Genomic DNA, 25,247 nt, shown 5'->3' on the forward strand with positions numbered 1-25,247 from the left:
TTGACTGTAGGTTTTGATTTAGTTGAGATTTTGGTTTACGTTTATCCCTGATGTCGTATGTAAGGACATGTTTATCAATTTTATAACACTGAATTTCTGAATCGCTGTCAAAAGTTGTGACAAATTAATTAGTGAACGAAAACGTACATTGTTTTCACATATTTGCTTTAGTTTAGCTTACCTGTAGATCTCTTCCTAAGACGATCAAGAAGCTCGTTTGGTTCCCCTGAGCTCGCTAGTGATTTACTGATGTATGCCACTGCCAATGCGCCAGCGAATATTGAATATCCGCACAGAAGCAGACGGTTTCTCGTTGTTACTTTTTTCCGCAAGAATTTACGAATGTCAGGCGTCGACTCAGTGTTTTCGGAAGCCATGTCACCTATGACAAGTCGAACGCGGCGATACAATCAACTATCATTGATTACTGGTCCAAGCCACGTCTCTGACATCGCGAACCCAGCAACGTGCCGCCTTGTAGCGATGGAAATTGACAAGTGAATCTGCAACATCGCAAATCGTGGTTTTTAAATTATTTTTAAGTGTGGCGCCCTCGTGTGGTCAATGAGCTGGTTTAACCTCACGCAAAAATTTGTACAAGTGCAAATTTGTCTCTATTTTTATCATATTTACACGCACCACGTATTATACATATCAATCTATCACTTATTGTTATTCATATGTAATGAATAAAAGTGATGGATTTTTTTTTTTTCAGAGACAGAAATGTTAATTTGTTCTTTAAAATAAGTGCTGTTGAGTGAGGTATATTAAAGGGGCATGCGCAATCCGGCAAAGGCCGCCATTTTGGAAAATAAAAGTTTGCACAGGAGAAAACAGAGGTACTATTTTAGGGAATATTTTGTATTTTTGTGGTTAAAATGTGAAAATGGCGTGCTTCTATTCTCTCAAGCAAGAGCTTAAGCTACTCGAAGCTGCATTCAATGAAGATGACAGTCGTTTTCGGGTAGTGTCAGCTACTGTAGACGAACTGACTTTCAAGTTCATCGGCTCAAATGGCGAAGAATTTCTCATTCATTGCAATATCACAGTAAGTACCATTTTATAAATGTCAACGCTTTATTGCGTTTATAGACATCGAAGGCTGAAAGTTGGTGTAGGGGATAGATAGTGATCAACTTTAGTCGACATAATTACAATCCGTTCAATACTGTGATCAACAAAACTGCATTTTCTGAACACATATCCGTGTCCGAACAAATGTCCGCTTTGTTCTGTGGCGATGAGTAACGTATCCAATTATTTACGGAGAAAGCTGATTGATTTTCCTTTTGTAGTTCGACATCAACATCTTTTATTTCAAAATTATTACTATCTGTAACGTGGGTTACTAATGCCAACATTGAAACGACTGCGTCACACTCACCTCTGCCACCACCGAATTCAACCCTAGTGTGGGTACCGAGTACGATGACCCGTCGCGTGATTCACGTGCGACATGTTTCACGTTTCTTTCTCCGTTCAACCTTGAGATTGAGGGAACAGTTACAATATTTCCCGAGATTGACAAATGTTCGATTCAAAACAAGGTGAATGTTCATATAAATAGCAGTGAATATTTTGATTGGCTGGTGATAAAATGTGGGTTTTTTAAAGTCACGTTTCCAGCCTGTTATAATGTATATAAACAATTACTATTTTTAGTGTTTCTGTGATAGTATTTAATAACATTTCCCTGTATTTTGTACTAAACACACAAATAAGAGTTTGGGATTAAAGACATGGAGTAGTTGGAACATTCAAGTGTAATCTGTTGATGGAGATGAAAATATGTGATCACTGCCAAGTTGAACATTACTTCAATAGCTAACTTGATGATTACAACTCTGTATAATCATGGCTGACCAGGAAGTGTGTATTTTCTGATCTTATCTAATGGTACCTGGGTTAGGGCAGTTTACTGCAGTTCTGACTAAGATTAAAATAAATTAACACATTAAAGTCATCACTGGATCCTCTGTGTTTTTGTGCCACTCTCAATTCTGACCTTGATGCAAGTAATTCTCCTTACAACTTGCTCGCTGTGCATGTTGGTGAAATTTTCTATTTTAACCCCCGTTTAATGAGAAGCAAAATAAAAATAAACTTTTCATGGAAATGAGACAACTGTTCTACATGATTTTAAAATTTAATGCAAAAGAAAAATTATGTTCCTATTAATATTTTCTTGAAAAGACAAATCGCATTTATTGACATTCCAATTTCTAGGGGCAAAATTGATGGAATTGCTTAGGCATTTTAGAAATAGAATAGGGAATATGTATCAAGGCAAACTCATTGGGCATCAAGGCAATTGCCTTTTATGTGCCCGTAAAGTTTAAGCCCTAATGTAATGACACATTTACAGGGAAGGCCTTAAACAAGGACTAAACCCTGTGGAAAAACTTGCAGTTTATGCATGGCATTGTTGGCTGAAAGAAAACATCAGTGATCACCCTTGAGAAGAAAGGAAAAATATGCTAACACGTGCTAAAATGTGTCTGACCAGTTCGAATTAGCCAAACTTGGAACGTGCTAATGCTGAAATCATGTTCTTGGTCATGAACTTAAGAGCAAATGGCAAAGATGGACACAGCCATTTATAATTCTTCAAAAAAAAAATGTTGTCTCATGCAGAAGTATTAAGTAACTTCTCTGGCATCAGGCACGTGTTTCGAACTTGTATATCAGCTGCCATGTTTAGGTCAATTAATTAATAGACAATCAAATGAAGGTGTGATTTTGGTATATGTCAAGAGAATCCTAATAAATGTGAACATGAATGAACACAAATACAATGTATGCAAACATATAGGATTGAAATTATGTGGCATGCACCGGGATCTTGTAGCGAGAACACAACTATTGCTGCAAGTTGAGAGGATTAAACAATAGGAAACAAAAAAAATCAAATGCAATTAATTTGACTTTTTTTTTACCCCCATGATCTAATCACCGGTAACTGTGAATGTTTATTATAGTTTCAAACCAACGTGCTTCTACCATTAACATTAATATATGACAGTTTTTATGTACATGTACTATGATCTGTATTTGTTTTGCAAAAGTTGGTTAAGACCTACGATTGGAACCAGTGTGTGATTTATAATACTAAAACTTGTGCATAAACCAAAGTTTTTGTATAATGAGACATAAAAATATGACTTTTAATTTGACCATAAAAAAACTCTGAGATATTAAGACTACTAATCAAGTAAATAAGGTTCTATAAAACTGTTGTCTTTGATTTAATAACATTTGTGAGGGCAAAGTGACTTTGTCTTTAGGGACTGCAATGAATTTTTCACTGCAATTGTGAAATTTATTTGACTTTAAATATTCGTGTTTTGAAATAATAGCTGTCCCGTATGTCTTGCACGTCGATAAGAGGCAGTGACTTTTACTTGTTGATAGTTTCTGCTACTACATATACAAAAACTATGTATCAAAATTGTTGATGTCGCCTGTCTGGTTTCAGCAGTGTTTTGCATTGCTCTGAATGTTGATGTGCCTGTCTGGTTTCAGCAGTGTTTTGCATTGCTCTGAATGTTGATGTGGCCTGTCTGGTTTCAGCAGTGTTTTGCATTGCTCTGAATGTTGATGTGGCCTGTCTGGTTTCAGCAGTGTTTTGCATTGCTCTGAATGTTGATGTGGCCTGTCTGGTTTCAGCAGTGTTTTGCATTGCTCTGGATGTTGATGTGGCCTGTCTGGTTTCAGCAGTGTTTTGCATTGCTCTGAATGTTGATGTGGCCTGTCTGGTTCCAGCAGTGTTTTGCATTGCTCTGAATGTTGATGTGGCCTGTCTGGTTTCAGCAGTGTTTTGCTTTGCTCTGAATGTTGATGTGGCCTGTCTTGGGTCAGCAGTGTTTTGCATTGCTCTGAATGTTGATGTGGCCTGTCTGGTTTCAGCAGTGTTTTGCATTGCTCTGAATGTTGATGTGGCCTGTCTGGTTTCAGCAGTGTTTTGCATTGCTCTGAATGTTGATGTGGCCTGTCTTGGGTCAGCAGTGTTTTGCATTGCTCTGAATGTTGATGTGGCCTGTCTGGTTTCAGCAGTGTTTTGCATTGCTCTGAATGTTGATGTAGCCTGTCTGGTTCCAGCAGTGTTTTGCATTGCTCTGAATGTTCATGTGGCCTGTCTGGTTTCTGTTTCAGCAGTGTTTTGCATTGCTCTGAATGTTGATGTGGCCTGTCTGGTTCCAGCAGTGTTTTGCATTGCTCTGAATGTTGATGTGGCCTGTCTGGTTCCAGCAGTGTTTTGCATTGCTCTGAATGTTGATGTGGCCTGTCTGGTTTCAGCAGTGTTTTGCATTGCTCTGAATTTTGATGTGGCCTGTCTGGTTTCAGCAGTGTTTTGCATTGCTCTGAATGTTGATGTAGCCTGTCTGGTTCCAGCAGTGTTTTGCATTGCTCTGAATTTTGTTTTGGCCTGTCTGGTTTCAGCAGTGTTTTGCATTGCTCTGAATGTTGATGTGGCCTCTCTGGTTTCAGCAGTGTTTTGCATTGCTCTGAATGTTGATGTGGCCTGTCTTGGGTCAGCAGTGTTTTGCATTGCTCTGAATGTTCATGTGGCCTGTCTGGTTTCAGCAGTGTTTTGCATTGCTCTGAATGTTCATGTGGCCTGTCTGTTTTCAGCAGTGTTTTGCATTGCTCTGAATGTTCATGTGGCCTGTCTGGTTTCAGCAGTGTTTTGCATTGCTCTGAATGTTCATGTGGCCTGTCTGGTTTCAGCAGTGTTTTGCATTGCTCTGAATGTTGATGTGGCCTGTCTGGTTTCTGTTTCAGCAGTGTTTTGCATTGCTCTATCACAATTACCATTCAAATTGGTAAATAAAAGGTGTTTATTAATTTAACACAACAACAAGCAGTGCATTGTTAAGATAATTAGTTTAATGAATTAGTCAATAGTACCTATTTGGATCAGCAGGATGTGTCCACCATATAATAGTTTTCTAACAGAATGTTACTTCAAACTTTACCAAAAAACCAACACAAGGCTGAAAGTCGTCTCATTTCAAGCATAAATTTGTTGTAAAAAATCAATGACTCAAATGTTCAGAATGTCAATGTTTTGCTTACATCTGTCATTCTGAGTCAAACTTTCAGTATAATTCTTGTTCATTACAACAATATTTGTATTGAATTAAAAATATTAAAAATTTTATCAACTATTTGAGATAATGTTTCTATCAAAAAACTATTGTTGGCTTAAAAGACCATCTGCACATTTGAAAAAAAAAAGGATATAATAATTTTACATATTTAAAAATGATTAGCGCACATAAAGTATATCTACAAAATCTAAGAAAATCAATCAGCAAATTAGTTCAAGTCAACTAGCTCTAGAGACAGCAAGTGTAATATTAATTAAACTAACTTAAACTAAATCCTCTATTAGGGTTAATTAATATATGCGACTTACATGTTGTGTAGCTGATAATATTACATTTTCAAAGCTTGAGTTCTTTACAATTTTTGTTTGATACAGTTTTATTTGTAACAGAGTACAACCGTCTCACATGTGTCTATTCAAGATAGTGAGAATTCCAAAAATAGTGTTTTGAAATTGTTATAGTTCAGGAATGGTTTTCTCTGTCCTCTTCCTCGTTATTGACATTATGTCCTCTATAATAAGAGGCATCACCAATCGTTCCAATGTACATGTAAGATAAAAAAGTGTTCCTTCCTTATCTTCAACAGTCAAAGTGTTAAGTAGGTTGTTTTCTGTACTGTATGTTTCCTTGACCACTTTTAAACTAAAGCAATTTTGTTTTTCTTATGTTACACTGAAATGTTTATGTTGCCCCTACGCTACACAATAACCTGTACTCGTGTCTTGGACAATATCTTCCCTTGTTCAGCATACCCCCAACAACATACATAATTGTTAATGCTTTGTGAATTACCTTGTATTCTGTTCTCACTACTAATAGGAAACTTATCCCTCCTCACCGCCCATGTGGTTTTCTGAATCAGAGGACCCAGTAGTATCGACTAGTATTGAACAGTTAACAGACATTGGCGGTACAACTAAATTGGTAAGTATATTTTCTTGTTGTTCTTGCCCCTAAACATGTTTGAAATTTCAGAACATTCAAAAGTTTTTTAGAATTGTGAAGATGTGTGTAAAAAACAACAGAGAACAGATTTCATGAATGTGAAAATCTGTTTCCTGAGGTAAAATCAATGCCTACTGATTGTGAACTTTTATTGAATTTGCCCTCCAATTATATCCGATAACCCCCGTAAAATAAAGCAAGAAAAGTAGAATACGGGGGTTAAATCAGTTTCATTTTTTTTACTCCTGTGTGCGAAGCACAAAAAGGGAGTCTTGCAGTTAGTGTGTCTGTCTGTGTGCGTGTCTGTGTGTGTGTGTTTGTTCCACTGATATCTCAAGAACCATACATTGATTTTTGATGAAACTTGGTGCATAGATGCTCTGGGCCAATGTGCAGATTTGATAACGTTTTGCTAAAAATCCGTGCGTATTAATTACCTAATTTGCATGATAATTAGCTGATTTTTAGCTGTTCCATGATTGTTCCACTGATATCAAAAGAACCACTCATTGGATTTTGATGAAACTTGGCACATAGATGCTCTGAACTAATGCACAGATTTGATTTGTTTTGGGTAAAAATCTGTGCAATATTAATTACCTAATTTGCATAATGATTAATCAATTTTTGGCTTTTCCACTGTTATCTCAAGTATAGTCATCACATTTCAATAAAACTTGGTACATAGATATCATAGGACACTGCATAGACCTAATAGTTTTTAGGGTAATATCAGTACATATTAATTACCTAATTTGAATAATTAATTAATTTTCAGCTTTTGATATTTCAAGTAGTAATCATCACATTTCGATGAAACTTGGTACATAGTTACTTAAGGACTGTGCAGAGACCTGATTAGTTTTGGGGTAAATATTTGTGCATATTAATCACCTTATTAGCATAATTAGTTAATTTTCAGCTTTTTGCCTGATAACTCAAGTACTGATCATCATATTTCAATGAGACTTGCTACATAAATCCTCTAGGACTATGCAGTGACCTGATTAGTTTTAGGATAAATAATTGTGGATATTACCGGATTCGGCTGATACCCCGCCCATCCTAAACCCCGCCCATGGGCGATGTTTCAAATAGTGGGCGATGTTTTGGTCCACACATTGCCTGACTGAACCAACAAACATTTTTACAGACCCCAATTTTCCCGTCCGACATCTTGTATCGAGCGCCCTATTTCAAATATGACGCTAAAATAATTCACTGTGAGGCCGAAAAGCATTAAAAACTTCAATAAAACCAATGCTGTAAACGAATTGTTGTTGCGTATTATTACACTCTAATAAAGTCTACGCTTGAAAAGAATGTTATTTATCCAAGTCTTCCTGGTTCGAGCCTCTTGGTTGTTATCAGTAATGTTTAATCTTTGTCTGTATCGCATTCCAGTTAAGCGATCATGTACGTTCTATAAAGCTAACCTTGTACACATAATCTTGTACTGACGTGTTTTTTCTCCAAAAAAGACGTTCTCTTTCAGTTAACCCCCAGTTAGCTCTTCGCCTTCATGGTATTTGTGAGAGTTGAAAGATTTTTTGAACACATGACAAGTAACTATATTGATTTGCGTCAAGCTGGGTGGCTCGAATTTAAATATCAGTGCGTGAACTCAAACGCGTGGTTATTAGAGTTCAGTCGAAATGTACGTGAATATTGCGATCGAAGTGCGCTGTCCAGAGTTTATTATATTATAGTAAAATTTAACTTGACGCATGGTATGGTTTATATTACATGTTCACTTCATTTCGAATAAAAAAATCACCATTGGAACATTGGTGAATCACAAGTATTTAAAATATTTTCTCGACTTTCCGTAGATACCCGACTACTATCATTTTTAATGATTTAAATGCGCCAATGTTTATGTTTGCGTAATTATTACGAATGCAACGCATTATCAAGTCGGTAATATTGAAATATTCACAGACCCAATACCCCGGGTCAGTGCCCTAACAATAGTAAAAATTAACTTGAGTTTGCGTAATTATCATGAAAGCAATACATTTAATACAAAGTTGAAATATTCAGAGCTGGTACAATATTGTAAACAAATTTGCGTAATTAGAAAAGCAGTGCACTAAGTAAACGACGTTGATATATTCAAAGCCAGTACAGAGTTGCATACAAGTTGCGTAATTACAGTACCGTCGGATATAATAAAAATTTTACTAGATCGATGCGCGGAAGGTTGCTAAGAAGAAAAAGGTTGCTAAGGTAACGCGCCAGTTCAGCGCGTGACTTGGGGTCAAACTTCGGTCAACACACACTTGATGCCAGCATCACCGCGCAGCAAGTTTCGCAAAGAAGTACTTCAAGTTCAATTGCGTCCCAAAATTATGTCGCTAATCACTCAGTTGTCGCAGCGTGTGTTGTGTCATGTCCATGATGCACCCCGTTTCGACTTTGACTTGCTTTTCCTTCTTAGTGCATGTTCTTGTTCACGTAAAATGCGACCTCTCACCAATGTTCTAAAACACTTTGAATTTATACTTTGCATGATTATATTTGGTCAACGCGAAACATTATTTTTTCTAGACCATTTCTATCAACGCAGGGTTATTTTTTTTAGACAAGATGGGCCTCGTAATATCTGCCAAAAGATCGCCCGGGCGATCTTTTGGTCCACATTTTTCTTTAAAAAAATCGAATCCTCCATAAGATCGCCCAGGGCGGGGTATCAGCCGAATCCGGTAATTACCTAATTCGCATAATTAGTTAATTTTTTAACACGAATGTTCCACTGATATATAAAGAACCACTAATTGGATTTTAATGAAACTTTTATAGAGTATTCAGCATCACATTTCAATGAACCTAGGACTGCAGAGACCCAATTAGTTTTTGGTAAATATTTATGCTTATTAATCACCTAATTAAAATAATTAACACTGATATCTCAAATACTGATCATCACATTTGAATAAAATTTGGCACACAAATGCTCTAGAACAATAAACATGCCCGATTAATTTTGGGTTGAAATTTGTTCATATTAATTCTCTAATAATAATTCATAGTTTTTTGTTCTAATCACATTTCAATGAAACTTGGTACATAGATATTACATTACGAAGGCCTTATTAGTTTTACACTCAAATCTGTTCAAATCAGTTACCTGATTCACATAATTAGTTTTCAGCCATCAATATCTCAAGTACAATTAATTTTTAATTAATTGACTCCCATGTGCGAAGCACAAAATGGGAGTCTTTGCAGTTAGTGTGTGTGTATGTGTGTATGTGTGTGTGTACATGTATGTGTGTATGTGTGTCCGACTGTTCCACTGCTATCTCAAGAACCATACATCGGTTTTTGATGAAACTTGGTGCATATATGCTCTGGGCCAATGCGCAGATTTGATTAGGTTTTGGTAAAAATCCATGCTCGTTAATTACCTAATTTGCATGATAATTAGCTAATTTTTAGCTGTTGTATGACTGTTCCATTGATATCTAAAGAACCACTCATTGGATTTTGATGAAACTTGGTACATAGATGCTCTGAACTAATGCTAGGTTTTGATTAGGTTTTGGTTAAAATCCATGCTCGTTAATTACCTAATTTGCATGATAATTAGCTAATTTTTAGCTGTTCTATGACTGTTCCACTGATATCTAAAGAACCACTCATTGGATTTTGATGAAACTTGGTACATAGATGCTCTGAACATATGCGCAGATTTGATTAGTTTTTGGTAAAAATCCGTGCATATTAATTACCTAATTTGCATGATAATTAGCTATTTTTTAGTGGTTCCATGACTGTTCCACTGATATCTAAACAACCACTCATTGGATTTTGATGAAACTTGGTACATAGATTTTCTGAACTAATGCTAGGTTTTGATTAGTTTTTGGTAATAATCCGTGGATACTAATTACCTAATTTGCATAATGATTAGTCAATTTTCGGTTTTTCCACTGATATCTCAAGTACTAATCATCACATTTCAATGAAACTTGGTACATAGATGTCATATGACACTGCACAGACCTGATAGTTTTTATGGTAATATCAGTACATGTAATTACCTAATTTGCATAATTAATTAATTTTCAGCTTTTGATATAAGTAGTGAGCATTACATTTCAATGAAACTTGGTACTTACATACTCAAGGACTATGCAGAGATTGATTGTTTCGGATAAATATTTGTGCATATTAATCACCTAATTTGCATAATTAGTTAATTGTCAGCTTTTCCACGGGTATCTCAAGTACTAATCATCGCATTTCAATGAAACTTGGTTCATAGATCCTTTAGGACTATGCAGAGACCTGATTAGTTTCAGGGTAAATAATTGTGCATATTAATTACCTAATTTGCATAATTAATTTTCAGCTTTTCTACTGATATCTAAAGTACTAATCATCACATTTCAATGAATCTAAAATTATGCAGAGACCCAATTAGTTTTTGGTAAATATTTGTGCATATTAATCACCTAATTTGCATAATTAACCAATTTCCAACTTTCACACTGATATCTCAGGTACTACCATAAAAACCCTCAAATAAGAGCCACTTTGTAACACTTTCATTTCTGGGTGGTGCTTATTTGAGGTAACATGTTGACAACCCTGTAGCCAGTGGCTCTTAAACCAGGGTCATCAAACTTTTTCATTGTGAAATAGGGAAGGGGATAGGCAAACACACACAACCAAAACAGACAAGTAATTATTAATGATGTATCATTGCAATTAATTTATTCTGTAAAAATACTGTTATGGGAATAACAAATGTCAAATAAATACGACGATTCGACGTTTCATCGACAATGTGTAGCAATGCCTGAAGTCACGTTTCACTGACAATGCGTAGCGATGCCTGAAGTCGGATTTTGTAGCACTCTCAGTGTCTGACCCAACACTCAAATCACTTGTACAATTGTTTACCAAGTTTGGTACGGCAAACTTTTTTCTTGAAAACTGGGAATAACTTGCGTGGCTGTGGCTGGCGTGGTGGTTGATTTGGTGACAATATAAAATAGTTTCGGATAGAATTGATCTGATCAGCAGCAACAGGAGAGGACATACTTGCAAAGGAAGCATGGAACGAATGATAAAAATGATGCCCAATCACTTGTATTTATGGCAAAAACAATAAATAAAAACACGTTTTTCTATAGATTTGTACAGCTTGGGTACTTGGGCATTGTTTTAATTGCGCTAGACGTCTGACAGTACAGCTTTGGTTTATATTTCCTGTTTCATAATCAAGCCAGCTTATAATGATATTCACGTACTTCACAGTCCACGCAAACAGGGTCAAACTATAGCCCCACCCCTATATAACCAAATACGAAACGATACCGAGAAAGTAACAATTACATGTATTAAAAATAATTTCCTGTGACCAATCGGAGAGACGAAATCATTCACGAAAGCCCAGGCCTGTTACAAGGCATTTTCTGATTGGTACAAGTTCAGATTATTTTCAATTCTCACAAATAGCTAATTTAAATATTTGGGTCAGGCGGGTCACGTAGACTTCACTTTGCTGTAAGACAAGTTGATCGCACAAGTTTGTGGAACTAATCCATTCGACTTCAATTTTGATTATTTTCGGCAAGAGAGTCCTCTCCAAACTAATGCCAGTTATTTTGTTACTTCCCTGAACATTTTGTCTCGAATCATCCAAAAACGAACGTCTCAAATAAAATGCAAAAAATAACCCAAAATCACGATCAGCGAGAGTGGGCTGCGTAATCATTACATTCTCACAGTCGGAGCTACGTCACGATCCCTCAAACGTTGCCAGGACCGGATTAACACCTCTGTTTCCCCCCACGCTAACCAAATTCCCCCCACGCTAAGGAAAAAATCTTTTGTTTTCTGCTGACTTCCTGTTCCGGTCCGTCTGTGAGAATGTATTTTCGATACCTCCGATTTTCCGATAAAGGCGTTCTAAAATCGTGACGTTCTTTACTTGGTTATAAAGACAACATTGACAATGAATATCTCAACGTGTCCTTCGGTGTTTCGGCAAAAAACATACTAGTAGTTACTACTGAATAGTTTGTGAATTGGTCGATTGTGTGTCAGAAATATAAAATGGACAAGTTGACAGTCACATTCACGCTCTCAGTGCATTTCTTTCGTCTATCATTCTTCCGTTCTCAATTACACAGGACATCAGGCAAGTTATGGGGATAATCTTTATTTGTCTCACACCTTCTGTGGGGCAATAAACAATGCAGGTGGAAGTGAGGCATGACAAGCTCGGTGTCTGCCTGATTGTAAACAACCGGGCGGCTGGCGCTTATTTCAGGGTTCTTATTGACAAAACCACTCAACTCTTGGTGGCTCTTAATGGAGGGTCAAATGTAACAAATTTTCACTGAGTGGCTCTTAATTGAGGGTGGCGCTTATTTGCGGGTTTTTACGGTAATCATCACATATCAATGAATGTTTATACATGGATGCTGTAGGACAATAGACAGACCTGGATAATTGTGGGTTAAAATCTGTACATATTAATTACCCAATTTTCATAATTAACCAATTTTAAGCTTTCACACTGATATCTAAAGTACTAATTTCCATTTTAATGAAACTTAGTACAAAGATGCTCTAGGACAATGTACAAACCTAATTAGTTTGGGGTAAAACTCTGTTCATATTATTTCCCCAATTAGCATAATAATTCATAATTTTTTGGTTCTAATCACATTTCAATTAAACTTGGTACATAGAGTTTTTGTTACATTGCGCAGACCTCATTAGTTTACAATCAAATCTGTTCATGTTAATTTTCTGATTTGCATAATTAGTTTTCAGCTAAGTAATTTCAAATTATATTTAATGTGTCTCCAATACTCTCAGCACATGGGAGTTCTTTCTAAGCTTTCTTTGATTTTTAATGTGTCTTCAATACTCTCAGCACCCGGGAGTTCTTTCTAAACTTTCTTTGATTTCATTTAAGTCTTTCTCCAACCAAGCGTTCTGTTTACCTGCAAGTTATTTTTCACTGGTATTTCTACCATCTGTTTTTCATAATAGATGTATTTTGTGTTTACGAAGGGTAATTCCTTCATTTGTTGTTGCCTATGAGGTGAATATAAATAGGTTGCTCTTACTTCCTTGTACATGTACATTGCTGATCACCATGTTGTACATGTAAGTATAGTAAAAATTGCATGTTAACGTATTGTTTTTCGTCTAATATGTATACTTTCTAAAGTTTATATTGGTCTTAGGATAATTATGTGAAATATTTGATCGTTGGAATTTGTATAGATTGCTGGATATGTGTACTACACTCTCACTGACTTCAGCACGTCTGAAGGTTTTCAAGTGTTTCAATTGTCCATTTCATAATTATTTGTTTGAATTTCCTTTGCTTACTTTGAGTTGTGTTCTTCGATGTAAGTTTTTAACCTCTGTTTTGAATCTGAGCGAATCCTCAAATATTTCCCACAATCTATGCATACTCTTACCCTTAAATATTTAACATCATCAGAAGATCCCTCTGAAGTTATATCAGTGTTTTCGGAATACAATACCTGTTCATTTTTTGACCTTCGACCGACTAGAGTTGTACAGTTATTACTGGAATGAGTCTTGATGGATTTTATTAGATAGTTGAACTCTGTACACTGACTCGGCAACCTTTTCATTGTTGTTTCTAATTACCTAATACAGTAATAGTAAATAAATCGTACATGATTCTGAAGTTTGATTATCTCAGACATGATAATTCTGATTAACCGTCACACTAAAAGAAAAGTTCCTAGGTAATTCTATGTACCCGGTACATGTGTTGTGCAATTGATACATAAAAATTGCACGTATTTGTAGCCAGTCGCAATGCGTATATAATTGGGGGCCCCAAGTACCAGCCTTTATCTACGTCACTACTATGCTGCATTCAGCCAGTCGTCTACTGAAAATAACATACGTAAAGAAAGTCCTAAACTTGGGTGAATGGGTGGTTAGAGGTATACGCAAAGTGTGATTCTTTGAGACTGAAGGTAAATGTAACCTTACATAACACAAAAAAAAGTATTCCATTACATCACAAATGTACTACTATATTTATTTCTAATTGTCAATTTATTTCAACCAGTATTTCTGCCGCAAGATCAGGATTATATTCTGAAACTTGTATTTCTTCAAAATATTTGTTCTTCATATTTTACTTAGTAGAATGTTAAAGTGGCGTATATTATTGTATAACTAGATGATGATTGGTAACTCAATTGTATTCAGGTTTTATATTCAATTTTGTTGTGCAGTGCAGTACTTTTAAATTACATGCAAAAGGTCATTACATACAGATTCGAATAATGCTTTATTACAAAGAAAATTTGACAACTTTTTTGTGGGGATTCACATATGTAGAAGGAAATAATGCTTTTGTCACAAATAAAAAAAACTTTTAAAAATTGTAATAGATACAAAAATACAAAAAAAAATGTTCATCAAGATCCATAGTTTTGTTTTTGTGTGTATGCAAGTACACATTTTGATTTAAGTCTAAAAACAAATGATAACCAACCCTCTTATTTTAATTGAGACCTTCAAATATTTAATAATACAATAATTTTGATAGCAAGGTGCAGTGCTGGACAATAACCTCATAGTATAAACTATACTAGGATTGTGTGTAAACACCATAAATAGTGGAGGCTTGATAAGTATTTGATAAGTATTTTCCTGACTGATCTTGGTAAAAGCCAGTAATACAGATATACATGTACATGTACTATATTTGCACTGTTACAAACAATAGAAGCACACATATACTAAAAACAGTATTTATTGTATACAAGAGATTGTATGTGTTAGCTTTCTCTGTAACGCGCCTCATTTGTGTTAATTACATGTGCTAATAATAGATAAGACATGCTATTACAGATTGCATTAAAATTCAGCTTTTTCATCATACAACATTATCACAGTGATACCCCAACCATCATGTATTACTATTTTTGCGCTAAAATCTGTAAACTTTTTTCAATCCTTACAGCTTCTCAAGATGACCAAACATTTAGTTACCAACCTATGCAACTTCCATAATGTGCCTGTGCCAGCTGGAGTCAATAAATTAGATGATGCTCTTCCTTCAAGGGTAAGTTGCTGTTTATATGTGAAATTAGTGTAAAAAATATATTTTTGATACAAAACATTGACCTCAGAGGTTAATACAAGTCCCAAACTTTTCGTTTTAGGTGGCTTCACATTTGAAAATAAGACAGGCCTTAGGCTTATCCGAATATTAGGCTTTACTAAATGTTGTGTGTGAAAAGCCTGGTTAGGAGATAGTGAAATATCATTGTCCGCCTGCATAGTGTTTTTCCGTTCGGACATTCCTTCCTCCACAACACCATGTGATAGTCGAGTGCTTTGCCGGAACATCCACCTTAAAAATTCAAGATATTGAAATATTAGTAGAGAGAATGACGGTAGCACCAATGAAAATAAAGTTGAGACTCTGTGCACGGATTTTAAAGCAATTGACAATAATTGCAGTGGCCAAAATAGCGTGAATATAGAAAATGCTGAAAACGTGATTTGACTGTGTAGTGTGTGAAAGCGAACCAAATTTTATTCTTGTTTATTCAACAAACAACAAATTTGGGTTGGCACACTAAATGTAAAACAGGCTTTTGTTGTGTTAGTGGAGTGATTTCTATTGTTCTAAATTTTTGAATGGCTGTATTACTATGGTATTGCGATTGGTTTCTAATATTTCTTATATGTGTGCATTTATCACTGCAAAAAGTACATAACAACTTCATACGCTGATATTCTTAGGAACCCCTGTTCTAGTGCTGAATGATACTCTCTATAAAGTTACAAACCAATTACAGAAGTGTAACAACATTTAGGGAACAATATTTCCATTTGAGATTCCGTTGAAATGACTAATAAAAAAGAAGCACACAGAATTTCAGCTAAATCTGCCTATGCATCATTCTCCATTCAAGGCAGAAACTGATACATTGCAAAAAACTGTTAACAAGCTGTTAGGTGTTAGGGTTGGGTAGCCAATCAGACATTGTCCTGCAAGAGGCTTTGCATAGATTTGCATTCTCACAAAATTTTCAACATTGTCACCTTTTTGTTCGTATATAGGGCAAGCCATGCATAGTTTAACTGTTTTTTTTTTCATGTTGTGGGTCACCGCAATATAAACATGCATGCACACTCCTTACTACTGGGTCATGCCCAGTAAATGATAAGACATTCAATCTATAGATTATTGAAGTCATGAGACAGTAGAGTACACGAAAACTTATTTGATGTTTTTGATGTTGCTTTGAAAAAGAGTTTTATTTACAGAAGAAAACACAAAATTATTTATATCAGTGAAATTCATAACATTTAAACAAACTGCAAACTAGTTATTTTTTATTATTAATTAGAATTTGTTTTTAAAATTAATTAACTCAAGCATTGATTCATGTGTTACTTATTTCTGTCTTAGAAAAAAATCAAATGTCCCCCTGATACAATGTTTTTGGATACCTTATTTCCCACTAAATATAGGGACAAAATTATGGTCTTTGAGATTAGCTTTGTGAATTTTGTGTGTGTCTAAAATTTCTTAAAAATACTGCATTTTTTAATTTTACATATGTACATTTATCATGTACCGTAAAAACTACAAAATTTCGACCGGTTTTAAATAATTTGTGTTTGAAATGTGATGTGTTTTTAGTCAAAATTAAGGTGCATTTTTGGACGGTCGAATTTTTCAGAATAGAAATCAGCAAATGAAAAAATGGGGATGATAGACAGTGTGCTTCGTTAGTTTATTTTTTAAAAACAACTAATTTTTTGATTTAAAAAAAAATCATGCCGTTTTCGCATCAAAATCCAAGCCAAAAGATCGTACTACAACATCAATCTCTTCCGCATTGCGTTCAATAACATTAACATATTTAAATAAGCTATGGTAATTTGAACACGTTGGCATCATCCAGCTTTTTGATTGGTTAATTAGCGATTTGACCTATTTTATTTTGTGTACATTATTATAATATAATCACTACTGAGTAATAATCAACAATTCAGAAACGCAGCATGCTGAGATTTTTGTGTTCGTTTTTATTTGAAACTTCGTTTATTTATAATATATTTTCGTTACCAATAAAATAAAAATCTCTCAGTCAATCAGAAACCCGGATTCATGCCTTCGGGGAAAGTCCCGTTTGAACGCTCACATCGTTTTGTTTTTTTCGTTTGTGGGAAAACCAAAACTGTTCGAAATTTCCGAATAAGAATGAGTAGGCAACTTTCAGAGTTTTTACGGTATATACAATGTACATGTATATATCATCATATACAGTTTTGTTTCCCACGGTCTGTGAAATATGGTGAAAAAAAATTTCTGGTATCAAAAAATTTACTGTTTTTAAGTTTTGAAATCTCGGAAAGCAATTAGTTTGTGATAAAATTCACAACTTGGAACTTGCCCATTTGGTAAGTTAGTAAAAACAGTGACAGGCAGTTTATACATCTACCTGTACTTAAAATTTGCCTTTTTTGGGACTGGTAGACACAGTGTTTTCCCCAGAAATTCAAACCACTGTGGTGGTGAAAATTTACATGCTAAATTGCATAACATTTGCATACTAATTGCATAATTACTCCAAAGAGAAATTGTGATGATTAACCTACTCAGTAACACAACATTGTGATTGCTGCATAAGTATTACAACTACACACTAATTTTTATGTTTTCAGTAACTTATCACTTCCATTTAAAAAGTCAGCAATGGCACAGTGGAAATAGCACTGTGGCTGTCAGGATAATGCTTGTAGGAGAGTCAGACCAGTGTCAAAGTACTGGTGGTACTGTTTGCTTCCTGGGAAGAACACTCAGTAGACCCACCTTAATTTCAAAATCAGAACAGTAATCTAACAGAGTTATCCTTGTTTTTTAGAGTTACAGTGAGGACAATGACATGGAAGATGAGGAGGAAGAAGAGGAAGAAGAAGAGGAGCAACAGGAGGAAGATTGTTTAGACCATTATGAGATGGAAGAAGAACCAAGGTAACTAACCATCTAGTCATTCCACAGTCAGCCTGAAATTAAGGGGCCCCCCTGGAAACTACTTTGATTTATTAATGGTCTATGGTAGTAATTATGTTACGAGAGGTCATACTGGCCAGTAGTGTCATCTCCCAAATAATAGTATGGTGTAATGGCTGATTTGCATAACAATTACATAAATTGTTATGCTAATTAAGCTCATGGGTAGCGGGCTTTTCATGGATTTGTTTTGCTAAGTATCATGTGCATATCTCCAGTGTGATGTAATAAAGGACTATCGAAAATGCATATCACAAAGTTTGACGTCACATGTTGTCAACCTTTTTCTTATACTCTGCCTCAAAGTTGTCCGGGGTTTCTGGGTTTATATAAGTTAACTATGGATAGTGGTAAAAATGGTAATTTTGGCAAGTTCATGTGTGTATTTTTGGAATTATTATTCAGTGCCTACAAAAAATGTTAAAAAAACAAACAATACAGTGTTCTCCACAATCCAAAATAGCTGGTGGTCGGTCTAATTAGCATAAATTTACATATAATTTGCGTATCATTTACATACAACATTCTAGCATTTATGTCATGAACTGCAATACACACTAAGTTATTTACTATTCTTTTTTAATTTAATTTAAACATGTTACAATCAATATATTTGCGAAATGCAAAGTTTGAAATCTGTGATTTATACATTCTTAAATTATTCTACGTTCATGAAATTCAGTTCGAGTAACGAAGAGCAAGTACAAAACATAATTGAGTTATAATGTAGAAAATATACGAGGTTTCCCCGAAGTCAAAACGGACGATTTGTCAAAATAAAACCGATAACATTTTTATTTGTGGCATCAGTACTCACCCGTACTGTCGACGGTCGATACATTTACACATGTACTGTCAGCTACGACACGTTGTGTTTTCACACAGGGTTATTTTGGAATTCAAGAAAAAATGCTAGCAATCGGCAAAATAAAAGAATCTGCTATGTTCTCGAAAGGTTCGACATAAAAAATCGATAAATTGAAAAAAGTATGTGGAAAAGATAACTAAAATATGTATTGAATTACAAATACTCGCGGTAAACGAACCCGACAGCCATGTTTGATGTTTTTTACCGCTTTCCAAATTCAGTACACGAACACCCAGAATGTGCTGTTTCTCTATGCAACTTAGATACTAAATCCTTACAGCGCCAACAACGGTGGGCTGACGGTCACTGAATGGGGTAGGCCAAAAGGTCATCAGTTTGCCTTCTCCATGCTGTTTCACGATGAAAATCGTGCGAACGTTGTAAATACGGCTAGAATTAAAATTTTTGTTCGAGTTTACATGCAATCTGCTAATATATTTGTTTATTTTCTGTGCATATACATTTCGTTCGTATTTACTTCTTTCTTTCGTGATCGGAAGACGATTATTAAAAATACAGCTGTAAATTGAAACCACTGTAGTTGCGTATTGTGAACAATGTCAGGCGATTGACACATTGCCATGAATGCACTTGATAACTGCTTGCAGACTTCCAGTGGTCATTGTTTATGTCAGGACTCTTGAAACAATAGCAAAATAAAGGGTTGGGCAACTACTCTTTTGTTTAGGCTTGGGAAAAACAATGCAAGCTTTTTACAAATAATTTCAGCCTGGTGGGCGGCCGTAAAACTTGATGGGCGGGCCACCCAACTAAAACCCCTTGTGGAGAACACTGCAATACTAGCTATCGGTAATTGGAGCAATAATCACAAACAAGCAGAATCGCCACACAGCATATGCAAGACAAAATAATAGAACACTGTGACAAAATTAGCATATGATGTGCGCATAATATATTTGTATTTGGTGGTGTTTCTAGAAAAGTTCACACTGTTTCACTATTTCGCACTGTGGAAATGTGCATGTAATAAATACAAGATCCAACCATATTTTGTCTTAAGGTAGAAGCCTAGTCATAATTTTTGACAAAATTGGTCATAAATCGCATGACAATGTTCATTAGTTTATTATGTACAATCATGAAGCTAATGTCCCATGGTATAATGAAATAGCATTATTTTTCGTGTTACAGTTATGCTTTTTGAGAAACGTGTCCCAATATTTCTTAAAAATTGCTATTTTTAGAACAATTCCATAGAACATAATGTTAAAGAAAAATTGCATTTTTTGATACTTTTTAAAACCCAGATTTTTTTAATAATTCAGAACAACAAAAGGTACTCCATCATTAACAATATATGATTTTTTCAGCCTATGTCACCAGGCTAGATTTTGAGATATTGCATAATATCTCTGCCATGGGAATCTGTGGTAAAAGTGTTATAATAGTGTCAAAATGGCGACTTCCCACTAAAATACAACCATCCATTTCTCGAAAAAAAGGCTGGTGACCCCAACTTTTTTAAGGTCAATATCCTTATATTGCCTTGGAGTACAATTTATTGCAAAATGAATAAATTCTGGGTTTTTTAATTTATAAATAGGCTTCTACCTTAAGTTGATATCAGTAGAAACGCATGATTACCGCCAGAGTAGCATCAATCCTCGCCTGTGGCTCAGATTGATACAGAACTCTGGTGGTAATCACTTGTGGCTGCTGACGTCAACCATTTGAATATCGTGGGATTATATATAATGATATCATGCACATCCTGTAGAACATCATGTTTTAACACCCTTGTACTAATTTGCTTCTAGTCATTTGGCAGCTGACAAGAAAGATGAAGAGATTGACAGTCAAAATATGGAAATATTAGAAAGAATAAAATTGAATCAAAGGAGAGATTACTTGAAGGTAATAAGCATGATCATTTACACCATCCTGTCCATATTCTTTTCATAGCTCTGGTTTCTTCCAAAGTTGTCAACTGTGATGCAACTGGCCAATTCCTTTTTTCTTTTTCTTTTTTGCAGTCTCATCATTCCCTGCCTTCTTGATGATCTTTCCTTGTGTATAGGCTATATAGGATTTCATTTCCTTCATCTAGGATTTGTAATAAAATGTTGACATATTATAAAACATATTCACATGTTCACTACTTTGGGAAGGGTTGGGTACTTAAATTTACATAATGCCTTGTTGTTGAATTTTCATCACATCATTTTCAGTGTGCAGCTCAGACAACAAATCCATGTATGTATATTAAAATTTACAGGTTGTAAATACTACATTTACTAGCAATCACAATCGTCAGTTGAAAATACTGTATTATTGGTGATTCATTAATAGTTTTGGAATCCCCATTAATTGGCCTGAATTGGCATGTCTTGATGTTGTCTCATTGACACTGAGGGGATACAGATGATAAAATGACCTGTTTGTTCTCTGTACTTAGATTGAAACATACTCCTATACCATCATCTCCATGCATTACAGTTGTTGTTGGAGCATGCTAACTTATACTGAATATTGTCTTTATACATTATTAGGGTGCTGTATCTGGGTCTGTGCAAGCAACAGATAGGTTAATGAAAGAATTACGCGATGTATATAGGTCTGATAGTTACAAAAAAGGTGTCTACCAAGTGGATCTAGTCAATGATAGTCTGTATGATTGGAATGTTAAGTTAATGGCGTAAGTATTATATTTTCATCACCTTGTTGTCCGGCTACTCTTTCTTTCTTTGTGTTTGCATTACTATTGTTTCAGTGAGTCATTCTTTGAACGATAATGTTTATGTAAATGTTGCTACACTACACTAAGTTATTATCAACATTGCTACTAAATGTACAGCAATTGCTTTGAATGTTTATTGAAGTTGTTTTGCTACAATAAAGGTTGTTTTGATACATTCGAGTCGCACCCAGACTTCATGTCGTCAACATTGGTGCAGCCGACAACGCATTTATTTTCAAGTTATTATTAGTAGTAGAGTAAACCTCTATATTGATCACAATATATAAGAGTAAATTTAACCTTGTAGATTGTACAAGTAAGATTGAAGTCTTGAAGACCGAATATTTCAGTGTGATACAAAAATTCAAATTCACATGAAGAATGGTTGGTGTTTTCATTACACTACTTTTAACACAAATCCTGTGGCACATACATGTAGTTATATTTTCGAGAGGGAAATATCACCATGCATATAGTCAAGAACAGTAATCAGCCAAATACTTTTCCAACCTAAAATGTACTGTGCGCTGATTTTATTTGTTTATATAACTGGCTGAAATACTTCGGAATGTCGAATTTGTATGACAGTTATTTTCCATTTTTCTTGAAATATACTGAAGGGCAAAATAAATGAAAAAACAGGTGGTTCACCCAATATTTTGTGTTTTCTTTTGAGGACGACTAAGGTACAATACTACAATTGAAACCAACAAATACACACAAATTTATACACAGACATATTCACACGCATACAGTACAGTAGTTCTATTTCGAAGGATGTTGTGGTTCTGAAGGGCTGTTTGATTTGTGTCGGCATGCACCCCGTCCAATGTTAACCAGCTGGCAAATTCAGCGAAATTGTATGTACTCCTCGTTATCTTTCAGACATACTTTTAAATATCACATATATTGAACTGCAAACTATAAGGTGGTTAAAACAAAAGTTCAACCCCTAGTCGTCATGACTGCCATGATGAAACCCGCAGTTGTTTAAAATACATTTTCAGTTCTCCGCACTTCCTCAAAGAATGTCAAAATCATTGGATGCCCATCAATAATGTCGGCGTAGTCAATCATGGATGTGCTTAAAAACAAATTTACAGTGTAATTTGCATTGGTGGCGTATCTCTGGATTTCTACTGCAGATTTTCTTCTTTCAGCGTGACCATACACAGGATTATCGGTTGTTTTAATAACTGACGATTCATCAAAGTAGTGGAGTTGTTCAACATCATAATTGGTGACAGTATCCATAGAGTCCAATCTTAGTTACGTTCTGTCCTAGACTCAGCGGCAACACTGGTTAATTTCTTTTGCCTCATTGGCAAACTTTTTGTGATAGCACAATGAATGGTTGAAAAAACACAGGACAGTATCGATGGTACACACATTTTCGCCGGTCAACTTTCTTCTAATAAATCTTCTTCAAATCAATACTTGGCTTGATCTTCTTGTATAATTCGATGTGCTGTAATAAGTTGTCAGTAAGCTTCACGCATTCCGAGAGACTGCCAGCACATCATCAATTTTGCCAGTTGATGTGAATTTATTGCATATATTATAAGAAGTTGATTTCATCACACCAATCCTTTTCACTATGTTAGCTTAAGACATTCCGTCCAATGACAGTTTGACTATTTTTTCATAAATCGAAGACGGGGTCGGCAATCCTTGCTTACTCCGCAACATGATGACTCTGAATGCCACATTCCGTGCGTGGTCCAGTGCGTGGTCTGATGCTGGTGACATGAAGTCTGGGTGCGTCTCGAATGTATCAAAACAATATTTATTTTAGCAAAACAACTTCAATAACATTCAGAGCAATCGCTGTACATTTACTAGCAATGTTGATAATAACTTACAGCAGTGTAGCAACATTTACATATACAATATCATTCAAAGAGTGACTGAAACGATAGTAAATAATAATGTCAGATGATGTTGTTTATTTGCTAGGATTTAGTGTCTAATTTGTTTCACTTGAAACATACATATAAAAATTGCCTGCTGAAAGCTTCAATGGATAGCTCAAAATGAATGCAGTCGATATGTTGATATGCTTGGTCGGATTAACTTCTTGTTAGAAATATGAATACTGTAATCCCAAATGAGCTGATGACTCGCAGGGTCATCATCAGATTTGTCTGAGCCAATTTACCTATAATCTACTCTATAACTGCGATTGGAGCACTTTTAATACGTCTTTGTTTACTTGCTACCCACAGGTATAGTGTAGATCCAGACAGTCCATTACATAGTGATTTACTTACATTAAAAGAAAAAGAAGGCAAAGATCATATCTTGCTCAATATGACCTTTAAAGTAAGTTGTATGCTTCTTGTACATTCATGACAACCAATAACTCCTCTCCCTCTTTCTCCAATAGTGCATTACATGAAAGGCGCAAACCAAGTTGCTGTCGCGAAAAATCAAATGATTTGATTTTGAACTTGATTTTTTTTATAACTCAGAAAAGAATTTGGTTTGAGATATCCTTACTGCATCAAAACTAAACATCATCAAATGTGTAAATCACATTATTAATATTTATAAATGCCCCCAAAATATGTTTTGCTTTTCTATTGAATTTGTTAAATGAACAATGTATTTCACGTGAGTTGTGTACATCTGATGGTGCCCATAGCAACGGAAACAATGTGGCACCCTGGCCGTAGTGCTTCAAATTACATAACCGTAATGAACCCTAGTGAAACTTCTACTTTTGTAAAGTTTATAGATTTTTTTTCACTCACAAAATGTGCATAAAATTAGAAGTTTAAATCAGTGTGAAGTACTTTCTACTTTGGTTAGACAGGAAACATTTAGATCATCATTATTGTGAAATGTATGTCTTGTGAAATAAAATTGGTTCACGGTACTTTCCCAACTACTATTTCAGTAGTCATATTTACTGTGTACATTGGTTACTTTATGTTAGTATACAGTCTCCACCAGTTCAGTGTTTTCACTTAACCATTTCAAGTGTATGCATAGAAAGCAATGTGCACATTTTGATGACAGAAATGTTGATATGTCTTTTTACACTACGTTTTCATGATTCTCGTACATCTGTGGTATGATTGCACAGTATCATATATACTTCTCACAAATCGCTCTGAGAGCCATGAAGTCAAATCCTGTTGTATTTTTCCATTCTTTTCTGTTGTCATGTTGACTTTACCGGTAGTTGATTTCAAACCTTTGTCATTAGTTATTCGATATATTTCTCTTTGGTAACGTGATTCTTTTTCTTTTTTTTACCACCCAGGAAAATTTTCCCTATGAACCACCGTTTGTGCGAGTGGTGTTTCCAGTTCTTACTGGAGGTTATGTGCTCGGCGGTGGCGCAATTTGTATGGAGCTGCTAACAAAACAAGGCTGGAGTAGTGCGTACACAATAGAAGCTGTAATCATGCAAATATCAGCAACATTAGTGAAAGGAAAAGCTAGGATACAGTTTGGAGCATCTAAAGTCAGTGTGAGTATAATAGATGTGATACAATATTATTTGATTATTCCTATACTGATTTCTGTTGGAGTTGTCATCTTGGCTCTGTGATATAG

The 25,247-nt window shown here is 35.2% G+C and overlaps 2 protein-coding genes across 2 annotated transcripts in view; one reads left to right on the forward strand and one right to left on the reverse strand.

The window, feature by feature from the left end:
• Positions 1-549, reverse strand: part of LOC100368596 (sodium/potassium/calcium exchanger 5-like) — a 45,071-nt gene extending 44,522 nt beyond the window's left edge. Inside the window, exon 1 of the mRNA XM_006821810.3 lies at positions 182-549. Coding sequence (XP_006821873.1) covers positions 182-377 — 196 coding nt within the window. The 5' untranslated portion in view covers positions 378-549. The remainder of the gene's footprint in view (positions 1-181) is intronic.
• Positions 550-772: 223 nt separating this feature from the next.
• The window catches only part of LOC102806562 (ubiquitin-conjugating enzyme E2 Q2-like), a 32,517-nt gene continuing 8,042 nt past the window's right edge, over positions 773-25,247 (forward strand). Inside the window, exons 1-8 of the mRNA XM_085507142.1 lie at positions 773-1,051; positions 5,934-6,038; positions 15,046-15,147; positions 17,969-18,078; positions 20,764-20,860; positions 21,496-21,641; positions 23,909-24,005; positions 24,952-25,161. Coding sequence (XP_085363268.1) covers positions 890-1,051; positions 5,934-6,038; positions 15,046-15,147; positions 17,969-18,078; positions 20,764-20,860; positions 21,496-21,641; positions 23,909-24,005; positions 24,952-25,161 — 1,029 coding nt within the window. The 5' untranslated portion in view covers positions 773-889. The remainder of the gene's footprint in view (positions 1,052-5,933; positions 6,039-15,045; positions 15,148-17,968; positions 18,079-20,763; positions 20,861-21,495; positions 21,642-23,908; positions 24,006-24,951; positions 25,162-25,247) is intronic.

This window comes from Saccoglossus kowalevskii, chromosome 13 (assembly GCF_978046115.1).
Source record: "Saccoglossus kowalevskii chromosome 13, keSacKowa6.1, whole genome shotgun sequence".
NCBI classification, from domain to species: domain Eukaryota; kingdom Metazoa; phylum Hemichordata; class Enteropneusta; family Harrimaniidae; genus Saccoglossus; species Saccoglossus kowalevskii.